Source organism: Akebia trifoliata, chromosome 9 (genome assembly GCF_017979445.1).
Source record: "Akebia trifoliata isolate Shusen 1 chromosome 9, ASM1797944v1, whole genome shotgun sequence".
NCBI lineage: Eukaryota > Viridiplantae > Streptophyta > Magnoliopsida > Ranunculales > Lardizabalaceae > Akebia > Akebia trifoliata.
In genome coordinates, this window is record NC_141383.1 from 14,407,212 (window position 1) to 14,418,659 (window position 11,448).

The window sequence follows — 11,448 nt, forward strand, 5'->3', positions numbered from 1 at the left end:
TTACACATAATTAGACTCCAAGGTCCCTTTAAGCTTAATATCAGTAGCCGTGGGAGCCTTGTTGCATACTACAAGTTGAAGACAAATTAAATAAAATGGGTGGATGAATATAGGTTTGAGAAGTGGGGGTCTGACCTCTTTAATGGTAGCTTTGAGTCCTTTTTATAGGGGAGCGTACACGTTTTCCCTAAGGCAACTATCTTGACATGGTTGTCGTGTGCCATCAATGTCAGGTTAGGGGTAAGGTCAACTCTGACATTAGGCAATGACTTGTCTCTATTGAGTTTGAGGTTGCATCGTGCTCCCGCCTATGTCTGAGGGCCGCAAGTGCAGACAATTTCAGCCTTTGCATTATGTCAAACGCTTGTGTAGTCCTTTCAAGGTCAGATGCCTTTTGCCTATAGGTAAAGGTAACTGACCAGGCATGAAGTGTTAGCCCTATTCTTCTTTAATGCTATCAAAGTTAGAGCCATGAGAGGATGATGCATAGCACCCCTGGAAATGACATGAGGCAACTCTATTGGTGCCACGAAATAATAATATTGCCCATTTCTACAATAGTCCCTTGCATGATGTGTGAGTATACTATTTTTTATGTGGTCATGTGGTGGGCATCCTGATACTTCAAGAGTCCCCTAATCAGTTTTTTTCTAAGTAATGAGTGTAAAATCATTGGGCACATCACATGACACCTTTAATATATTGTATTCATGGCTTTTTCGAAGAATGATGACTTATACTTAAGGGGCGCACGATGCCTTTGTTCCCCGAAGCGCACTATGCTTTATCAGCCCAAGCCTTAATTTTAAAGCGCATGACGCGTCATTAGCTTGAACCTCAATGTTGAGGCGCACGACGCCTGTTGAGAGCGAGCATGTAACATCATTTATGAGAGGCACACAACGCCTGAATAAATAGGTGAAAGCAACACTACTTTTGAAGCACGCGACGCTTAAGTAGATGAGTGAAACAATGACACTTGTGGAGCACCCAACCCCCTCTGAGAATGGGCAAGCAGTGCCATTTCTAAGACTCACTGAGCCTAAAATGAAAACAAGTGGTGTGCGTGGTGCCCTACCCAAGTGTTAACATTCGAAATTACTTGTAGAGACGCATGATGCCAATATAGAGGATACTCCCATTTTAGTCGAGAGACCTCTTTTTGTAAGATCTATCGCGAGTAGAGCCTTTTATAAATTCCATCCCTCTTAGCCTTAATGCAGTTTGTGCATTAAGAGGGAGTGTATGTATATCGTTCCCTTTCAACGTGATCAGTTCACTTAAAAGGAAGAGTAATAAGCGGTGCACATTGCCTTTAAGAGCTTCTCTCTCAAAGCAGTGCACGACACCTTTAAGAGCATCTCTCTCTCTCGACGTGACTTCGTGTGATGCCTTGACACATCACTTAGTACTCTCAAGTGGGTATGATGCCAAGGCAGTGCATGGTGCCTTGGGCATATATTGCTCCCTTTCAACGTGGTCGGTTCATTTAAAAGAAAGAGTAAGTGGTACAAGGCACCTTTAAGAGCATCTCTCTTCTCAAAGTGGTGCATGAAACCTTTAAGAGAGCCTCTCTCGCTCAACGTGATTTGGTGTGACACCTTGAGGCCTCATTTAGCACTCTCAAGTGGGTTTGGCGTCTAGGCAATGCATGGAGCTTTTGTGTGTATCTCTCTCTTTTAATGGTGACTTGATGATATGGCGCCTAGGTAGTGCATGGCACCTTGGATTTCTTATTCAATCCTTTCAAGTGGCTAGGTGCCTAGGCGTTTTAACTTCCAAGTCTTTGATAGAATTCCTATAAGTAACTTCACTTGTTGATTCCCTTTTAAACAATTTGCTTTTTTTAAGCTTGCGAGTTTTATGTCGAAATTGAATGTGATCTTCAACTCTCTCTTCTTCCTCTAGTTTTATAGGGAATTATGAAAAATCTTCTTAGCTTTAGTGACCATTTTTATTTGAGTATGTCGCCTTTGCCCAACAAGAAAAATCTTCTTCTAAGCATTCTTGGGAGTTTCTTTCTCACAACGGCAATGCTAGTGAGGTGACTCCACCTGCTTCATCAATGATTCGTTTCCCACTTGAGTGTAATGAATTTTTGGCCTGTCAAACATCTTTAGTTTCGTATGCTCACCATCTGACTTGTGGGGAGAGTGGATAACTGAAACCTTAGGTAATACTCTCAAATTCGACCACTTGATCGTGTCGATCTTGTTGATGCTCTAATCACCATGAGAAAATTAAAGGTGGAGAGGGATGTCGAAGATTTATTAATGCTAATGTCTTGTTGGAATGGCCGAAATCACACTTTCATTTGTGCTTGGGGAGAGGTAGGGTTATCTTTAGAGGACGTCCACTCTCTTCTTGGTTTGCCTATTCATGGTTATTTTAAGTCTAGTGATCTCGACACGTTGCCCCCCGGAGGAAAAGTGTCTAGTTGATGATTTCGTGGCTGGTATTATAACGTTGAAACGAAAAATCAACCCTCTAAACAAGCGTACCAGAAATTGTTGGAAAACGACGATGGAAGAAGAAAATTAACTTCTAGGCTCGAAAAGATTCGATCTCTTTTAGACAAATATTCTCCCCTACTGGTTGAACCAAAGTACACAAGGGATCGACGAACAAATGCCTTCAGGATACAAAGAAGTCTTACACTCAATACACTAAATCAGATTATGTACGATCTGATTTAGCCTAGAACACTCGGAAAATTAACAAACTGATGATGCCTATATCTTAAGCTTAGAGAGAGGAGAATACAGAAATTTTCGGTGAAAAAATCTGAATCCTGGTTGGCTTTTTATAGCCATTTCTGTGTCTGTTGACCATGAGTCATGATATAATGTCTCTTGGTCTAATAGCCGTTAGATTGTGCCTTATCTGAGATCTAACGATCTAAATTGCACCCTATCGAAAGAATGTGTCTCATGTCCTTTAATTAATACTTTTTAATTGAATCTGTTTGATCTAGTGGCTCTGATCGCGTCCAATCAGTTGCCATTTGATCTAACGGATCCGATCGTTACTGATCAGGTACTATATCAATCCATCGCATCTGATCATCCTGATCAGGTACTACCTTAATCCAATGCATCGGATCGTTCTCGATTCGGTATTATTTCGATCCATCGTATCCGATCGGTTCCCGATCGGATACTAACTTGATCGTGCGGTGCTGATCGCACCCGATCCATCACACGTGATGGATCAACCACCACCGTTGGATGGTTTCGTATCCCGAAAACTTTAAGGCTCCCTAGCTCCTCGCGACGATGCGTACGTGCCAAGTGCCAAGTGCGCCTCAAAGCGCCCAATGCGCCCTAAACGCCCAATCGCCCTTTCGCACGTCGCACGTGCGCGTGCGCGTGCGCGGGTGGTGCTTCGCACCACCTCGAAGCACTGGATCAAAGCCTAAAGGTGTGACACAAATACAACTAACTATGTTGGCTATTACTTATAAGGTACACCACTTTCTAACTTGTGAGCGATGTGGGACTAAACCTTATATACACAAAAAAAAAAACCTCAAAATCTAACTTAAGAAAAACAAACCAAAAAACTATAAAAATTCTTATTTTATTTTGAAAATATACAACAAATCCCCCACTATTTCAAAATATAAATAGTTGAAAAATATATATATATAAATAATAAAACAGCTGCACCATTAAATGGCTGCCTACGTACCCAAATAGGATCAAGCTTCCGTAGTTCTTACAACTAAAGAACGATTAAACGATTACATCAGTTTACAAAAAATTTTGGCATCATTGTAGAGATTAGTACATAGATGAGAGGTATCTTTTGGATTTGAACCTTCACTTAGTATAAACAATCAGAGCTTTGTCAAGGTGCTGTGGTGAACGTATCTTGAACCAAGGACCGTTAAAGACGAGCCGGATTCTTCACACATACTTTTCTCCATGAGGTTGAGTGTTCTATTTGCTTTGCACATTACTGGCCATGCGCTATATCCTAATTTCATGAGTGCTTTTAGAAACGGTCTAGTTTTCATAGGAAACGGCCTTATTTCCTCACTCATATAGGTAAGTTCACTTGAAGTGATTCTGCGAGTCACTAGTTAAAATTTTAGAACTTATTAAGGATTTGCATCCATCCTTTATCTTGCAGAAACCAACACTAGATTTAGAAAGTGGGGTAAATTAGTTCTAGTGTCATGCTAAACCACTTATTTGACTTGTTTGTACCCTTTGAACCTTGTCTATCTATTTCAAGACAAAGGTTGGGTTCCCATCAAAGGTGATTGATTTATTTTATAGACCTTAGCCCCATTCCTTTTGAAGTTTTAGATATCATATCTCTTGGAAGTCCTTTAGTTAAAGGATCCGCTAAATTCCTATTGGATTCCACATAGTCGACTGTAATTACTCCACTTTTGAGTAATTGTCTCACAAAATTGTGTCTAAGGCTTATGTGCCTTGATTTTCCATTGTACGCTTTACTTTTAACTTTGTACAATGTTGCCTGGCTATCACAGTTGATCATTATAGCTGGAGTGGGCTTCTTCCGTAATGGTATATCTATTAATAGATTTCTAAGCCACTCTGCCTCTTTACATGAATCTGCCAATGCTATCATTTCTGATATCATGGTAGAGTCCGAAATACAAGTCTGCTTCTTAGATGCCCAAGAAATAGCAGCTCCACCTAACGTAAAGATCCAGCCAGTTGTAGACTTTGAATTTGACTCAACATTATTCCAACTTGCATCACTGTACCCTTCAAGTACATTTGGATATCCTTGATAATGTAGTCCATAGTCTAAAGTCCCCTTCAAGTACCTTAAAACTCTAGATACAGCATTCCAATGCTCGGTACTTGGATTACTAGTAAAACGACATAACACACCTACTACGTGTGCAATGTCAGGTCTTGTGCAATGCATAGCATACATAAGACTCCCAATAACACTGGCATATTCTAATTGAGCTTTAGCACGACCAGTATTCTTGATTAATTTGATACTAGGATCCATAGGGGTAGGGGCTGGTTTATGATCAAAATGACCATATTTCTTCAAAATTGTCTCAATATAATGAGATTGTGACAAAACCATTGCATTGTCTATCCTTAGGATTTTAATTCCTAGCATTACGTCAGCCTCCCCTAAATCTTTCATATCAAAATTAGTAGATAGAAACTTTTTGGTTTCTTCTACACATTCAATGTTAGTTCCAAATATTAACATGTCATCAACATAGAGACAAATAATGACACCAACATTATTTTCAAATTTACAGTAAATGCACTTGTCAGCATCATTTACTTTGAAACCATAAGATAAGACTATTTTATCAAATTTCTCATGCCATTGAAGAGGAGCTTGCTTTAAACCATAAAGTGATTTAATTAGTTTGCAAACTTTCTTTTCTTGACCAGGTTTGACAAAACCTTCCGGTTGTTCCATATAAATTTCTTCTTCTAAATCACCATTTAGAAAAGCTGTTTTTACATCCATTTGATGGATAACCATTTTATGAATGGAAGCAAGAGAAATTAGTAGTCGAATAGATGATATCCGAGCTACTGGAGCATATGTATCAAAATAGTCTATCCCGTGTCTTTGTTTAAAGCCTTTAACAACTAATCTAGCTTTAAACTTATTTATTGATCCATCTGCGTTCAATTTCTTCTTAAAAATCCATTTACACCCTATAGGTTTCGCACCTGGGGGTATATCTGAGAGAACCCAAGTTTGATTAGAAATAATCGAATTCATCTCATCATTAATGGCTTCTTTCCAAAATAATGAATCTCTTGAGTTCATAGCCTCAGAAAATGTAGAGGGTTCATCTCTCTCTACATTTAATATGAACCTAGTAATATTCTTGACTTCATATTTATCTCCTTCAACAAGATAAACTAGAAAGTCAGGTCCAAATGTGCGTTCAACTCTAGCTCTCTTACTTCTCCTAGGTTCAGGATCTTGTTGATCAGGACCTGGGTCACCACTAGTGTTATTTTGAACAGGTTGATGAATCTGTTTAGGAATAGAATTTTCAGAAATTGGATCATGAGAACTTGACTTAGTCAAATCCTCAAAAAATTCTACATCTACAGATTCAATGATATCACCAGTTTCCAGATCTAGAAAACGATAAGTTAGGCTATTATGAGAATAACCAATAAATACACACTTGTAGGTTCTAACTCCTAACTTTGGTCTCTTAGGATTGGGTTTTCTTACATAGGCAAGACACCCCCACACTTTGAGACGATTAAGATTAGGCTTCCTTTTGAACCAGAGTTCATAGGGGGTTACATTATTTTTCTTTGTTGGAACTCTATTCAAGATATAACAAGCAGAAAGAATTGCTTCTCCCACTAACGAGTAAGATAATCCTGAACTAATTATCATAGCATTTACCATTTCAATTAAAGTTCTATTCTTTCTTTCTGCAACTCCATTTTGTTGCGGCGTGTAAGGAGCCGTAACTTGATGGATAATGCCATGAGTTTCACAAAACTTAATGAACTCATTTGGATAGTATTCACCACCCCTATCAGAACGTAGAATCTTAATTTTATGGTTAAGTTGATTTTCAACTTCTGCCTTAAAGATTCGAAATTTCTCAAAAACTTCATCTTTAGTTTTCATTAAATAAATATATGCGTACTTTGAGTAATCATCAATGAAGGTAACAAAATATCTATTGCCTCCACGTGTTTTACTATTAAGATCGCATACATCACTATGAATAAGCTCTAAGATAGTAGATGTTCTTTCAATGGATTTAAAGGATTTTCTAGTTATCTTAGATTGAACACAGGTTTGGCATTTAGAAATATTCTCTAAGTTACACTTAGGAATAAGTCCTAGATTAATCATACGTTTAATTGAACCATAATTAACGTGTCCTAATCTACCATGCCACAAACATAATGAATCAACAATATACAAAACAGAAGAAATTTCATTATCTAAATTTAGGCGTATCATGCCATTACAAGAATAACCATGTCCCACAAATTCATTGTTCTTGGACAAGGTAAGTCGATCTGATTCATATACAAGCTTGAAACCTGATTTATTAAGCAAGTCTCCTGACACGAGATTCTTAGAGAGTTCTGGAACATGGAAAACATTGAAAAGAAGTACAGTTTTCCCAGAAGTGAATCTAAGACCCACAGTCCCAACTCCGAGAATGTTGGAAAGTGAACCGTTTGCCATTTTCACTTTTGTACCTTCACCACAAGGTTCATATCTTGTGTAGAGAATTTTATCATTACAGAAGTGATCTGTTGCTCCAGTGTCAACCCACCAACCACTTTTGTTTGACACAACATGTGCAAGTGAACGAGTATGGGAAACTGTTGCAATCATTGGTTCCTCTACCACCACTGTATTTGTTTCTTTCTTGAATTCCTTCTTTCGATGTCGGCATTCTCGTGCATAATGACCAGGCTTATTACAATAAAAACACTTGCTGTTTTTCTTCTTGTTTTTATCAGATTTCTTTTTAAATGAGGAAGTTTTCTTAGGTTTTAACCTAAAATCAAATTTCTTGGGCTTATCACCCTCAATCAAGTTAACTTTGGTTTTCTCTATTTCTTCATCTTTATGTTCTCTATTACGAACATCTTCTTCTATACGAAGGTGACGTTGTAGAGATTCCAAAGTATACTTCTTCTCCTCATGTTTCATCTTCTTCTTGTAACTTTTCCAGGATTGAGGAAGCTTTGATATGATAGCTCCCACTTGAAAATCTTCTGGAAGATCGATACCGGCAATCTTAAGATCCCCAACGATTAATTGAAGTTCATGTACTTGGGACAGAACTGGTTTATCGTTGGACATCTTAAACTCAAAATAATTACTAATTAGAAATTTTTGATTACTTGCCTCTTCTATTTTGTATTTGTTCTCCAAGGCTTTCCAGAGATCTTTGGCTGAGTTGATCGTACGGTAGATATCGTAAATCAAATTGGAGAGAGCATTAAGAATGTAGTTTTTGCACAGAAAATCATCCGCCTTTTGTTTCTTACGTCTTTCTTTCAATTCTGTACTGTCTTCTGGAGTAGCCTCAGGAATGAGTTCTAGATCATCATCTAGAACGTAGGCTATGTTTAGTGTAGTTAGAAAGAACAACACTTTCTGTTGCCATCTAGTAAAGTGTTGTCCATCAAATCGGTCAAGACGAGACATGTCTTGATTCATCATTTGGAGAGAATGAAATGTCGAAGCCTCCATCGAATAAGAGGTTATTTGTCTAAAACTGTTGGAAAACGACGATGGAAGAAGAAAATTAACTTCTAGGCTCGAAAAGATTCGATCTCTTTTAGACAAATATTCTCCCCTACTGGTTGAACCAAAGTACACAAGGGATCGACGAACAAATGCCTTCAGGATACAAAGAAGTCTTACACTCAATACACTAAATCAGATTATGTACAATCTGATTTAGCCTAGAACACTCGGAAAATTAACAAACTGATGATGCCTATATCTTAAGCTTAGAGAGAGGAGAATACAGAAATTTTCGGTGAAAAAATCTGAATCCTGGTTGGCTTTTTATAGCCATTTCTGTGTCTGTTGACCATGAGTCATGATATAATGTCTCTTGGTCTAATAGCCGTTAGATTGTGCCTTATCTGAGATCTAACGATCTAAATTGCACCCTATCGAAAGAATGTGTCTCATGTCCTTTAATTAATACTTTTTAATTGAATCTGTTTGATCTAGTGGCTCTGATCGCGTCCAATCAGTTGCCATTTGATCTAACGGATCCAATCGTTACTGATCAGGTACTATATCAATCCATCGCATCTGATCATCCTGATCGATCGTGCGGTGCTGATCGCACCCGATCCATCACACGTGATGGATCAACCACCACCGTTGGATGGTTTCGTATCCCGAAAACTTTAAGGCTCCCTAGCTCCTCGCGACGATGCGTACGTGCCAAGTGCCAAGTGCCAAGTGCCAAGTGCCAAGTGCGCCTCAAAGCGCCCAATGCGCCCTAAACGCCCAATCGCCCTTTCGCACGTCGCACGTGCGCGTGCGCGGGTGGTGCTTCGCACCACCTCGAAGCACTGGATCAAAGCCTAAAGGTGTGACACAAATACAACTAACTATGTTGGCTATTACTTATAAGGTACACCACTTTCTAACTTGTGAGCGATGTGGGACTAAACCTTATATACACAAAAAAAAAAAACCTCAAAATCTAACTTAAGAAAAACAAACCAAAAAACTATAAAAATTCTTATTTTATTTTGAAAATATACAACAGAAATGACTACTCAAGGCATGCTAACCTAGCTAGTTGGATACATCATTTTTACAGGTTCTCCATCAAAGATGGTTTTACGCAAGGAGCTCGTTGGGGTAATCCCTGTAATGTTGCTACAATGATTGCTCCATGGTTATCTCGCCATGTGATTGAATGCAATCCTTTCGAAAAGGTTCAAGATTTTATCTTTCCATGAGCTGCTAAGTTCTTGTCCGGAACAACTCTCCTTATAGGGGGGATTTTCTTGGGGTGTTTGTAAAGAAATTTTGATTTATTTTTTGAATATGCACGTTAGTCAGATGGGAGGAGAATTATTCAGAGTTGTTAGTACCTCTTTTACAAATATGGTTGTGGGAACACTTCCCTAAGTACACCCCCTCCAGCGACTGAATTTGCTAAATCGGTTAAAAGGGGTGGGATGCTTAGTTTGGGTCTGTTTGATTCTGAAACATAATGTTTTTACTGCATCTTAAACAATCATTTGAATCTATTATTGTTAATGAATTTTTTGTCTTTTTATATAGTAAGAAACAACATATACAATCAAAAGCGTAAGGTAAGCTTACACAAAAGAACCCCACATGGGGATTACAAAAACAGACGAAAAGTCAAATGCACCCTATTTTAAGCAAAATGTGACTTCAGCCATTTACCATTACAGCCATTTACCATTAGTCAGCTCTCCGACTTCTTTCCCTTCTAAAGTTTTCAAAAAGTAGTATCCACTATGCGATGTTCTTAGAATAATATATAGACCTTCCCAATTCGGAGTGAACTTGATTGCACTATCATTTTTCCGTATATATGCATTTGTTCTCAAAACAAGTTCCTCTTCAGAAAATGTTTGTATTTTGACCAACTCAGTATGCTTGCAACATCCTCTTTCTGTACATGTCAGTGTTTCTTGCAGCTCTTTCTCTCCACTCTTCAATAGGTTCAACCTCCATCATCCTGATAGCATCCAACACTTTATCACCTAGTACACTAGCCATTGCAATTCTAGCTGCTTCTGTACCATATAAGAATTACTGCTTCTGTACCATATACTAGAGAAAATGGAGTTGCTTTTGTTGCGCTTAGATAAGCCCATAATGCTAAAGGGAGTTGTTCGTCCCATCTCCGAGGATGATAATGTATTGTTCGCCTTAAGATTTGTAATAAGATTTTATTAGTAGCCTCTGTTTGACCTTCCCCTCAGGATAGTATGGTGTAGATCGCACATGGAGAATGCTATAATCATTTGTCAATATTTGGACATATTGGTTAATGAAGGGAGTCCCATTATCAAAGATCAATTGCCTGGGTATACCAAATTGGAAGATAATGTTTTCTTTTATAAAATTGATAATTGATGGTCATTGATCTGATTTCAGGGATGTCGCCTCAACCCACTTTGTGAAGTATTTCATCTTCGTGATAATTCATATGTGCCCCTTGGATGACTTAGGATTAACATGTCCAATTAAATCTAATCCCCAACAATAGAATGACCAAAGGGTAGATATCGCTTGGAGTGGGATTGATGGAGTGTGGATGAGATCTCCATGTCGTTGACAATTACCAACATTTTTTTTTACATTCAACGCCATGTCATCAACCATGGTTGGCCAGTAATAACCCATATTTAATAGTTGTTGGCACGACTTTGCCTTTCCTTGATACTCGCCTTCATGTACTTCCGCATTATTACCTCTGCCTCGTCACATGCGAAACACCTCAAGACTTTCCCTTCTATACTTTTTCTATATAAAACATCATTGATTAAAACAAATCTAATAGAACATTTCTTGATCTTTAGTGCTTCATGCTTTTTAGAGGGGAGTTCCTTTGTCTCGAGGTATTTGCAACATGGCTCTCTCCAATCATTGACAGTGTTCACAATGCAAACTTCAGCATGATAGGGTAGGCTTTGACAACTTGGGCAGGCAGTCTACATTGCTTGTAATTCCTTAGCCATTTTGGGCCAAAAATACCCTTGACGTTGAATACTTCAGTATAGCTGAATATCTAGAGTGTGCCCGCACACCTGTTCATGTGCATCTCTCAAAACTTGTTGAGCCTCTTGTTTTCCCACGCACATAGCCAGGGTGCCATCGGTTTGTCAAAAATATAAAACGTCTTTGTCAATCAAATAATCTCCCTTCCTTTATAAAGATACCTTGACTCCAGTGTCACCATTTATCATAAGTGAC

At 38.4% G+C, this 11,448-nt stretch overlaps 1 protein-coding gene across 1 annotated transcript; it reads right to left on the bottom strand.

Annotated features, from left to right (window-relative positions):
* Window positions 1–8,214, bottom strand: LOC147394356 (uncharacterized). The gene is made up of 8 exons (XM_086453278.1): window positions 7,867–8,214; window positions 7,558–7,755; window positions 7,209–7,428; window positions 6,972–7,091; window positions 5,691–6,110; window positions 4,286–5,444; window positions 271–398; window positions 1–68 (listed from the first exon to the last, which is right to left on the bottom strand). Exons 1-8 carry the CDS (start codon window positions 8,212–8,214, stop codon window positions 1–3), a joined length of 2,661 nt encoding a protein of 886 aa, XP_086309404.1.
* Window positions 8,215–11,448: the final 3,234 nt, after the last annotated feature.

What these genes read in the sequence shown, in the direction of transcription:
- LOC147394356 (XM_086453278.1), bottom strand. Translation starts at nt 8,214, where the DNA reads ATGGAGGCTTCGACATTTCATTCTCTCCAAATGATGAATCAAGACATG. An exon ending in ACAAATACAAAATAGAAGAG is followed by an intron (nt 7,756 to 7,866) that starts GCAAGTAATCAA and finishes GGGGATCTTAAG; the next exon opens with ATTGCCGGTATCGATCTTCC. An exon ending in TCAAAAGGAATGGGGCTAAG is followed by an intron (nt 399 to 4,285) that starts GTCTATAAAATA and finishes CTTTACCTATAG; the next exon opens with GCAAAAGGCATCTGACCTTG.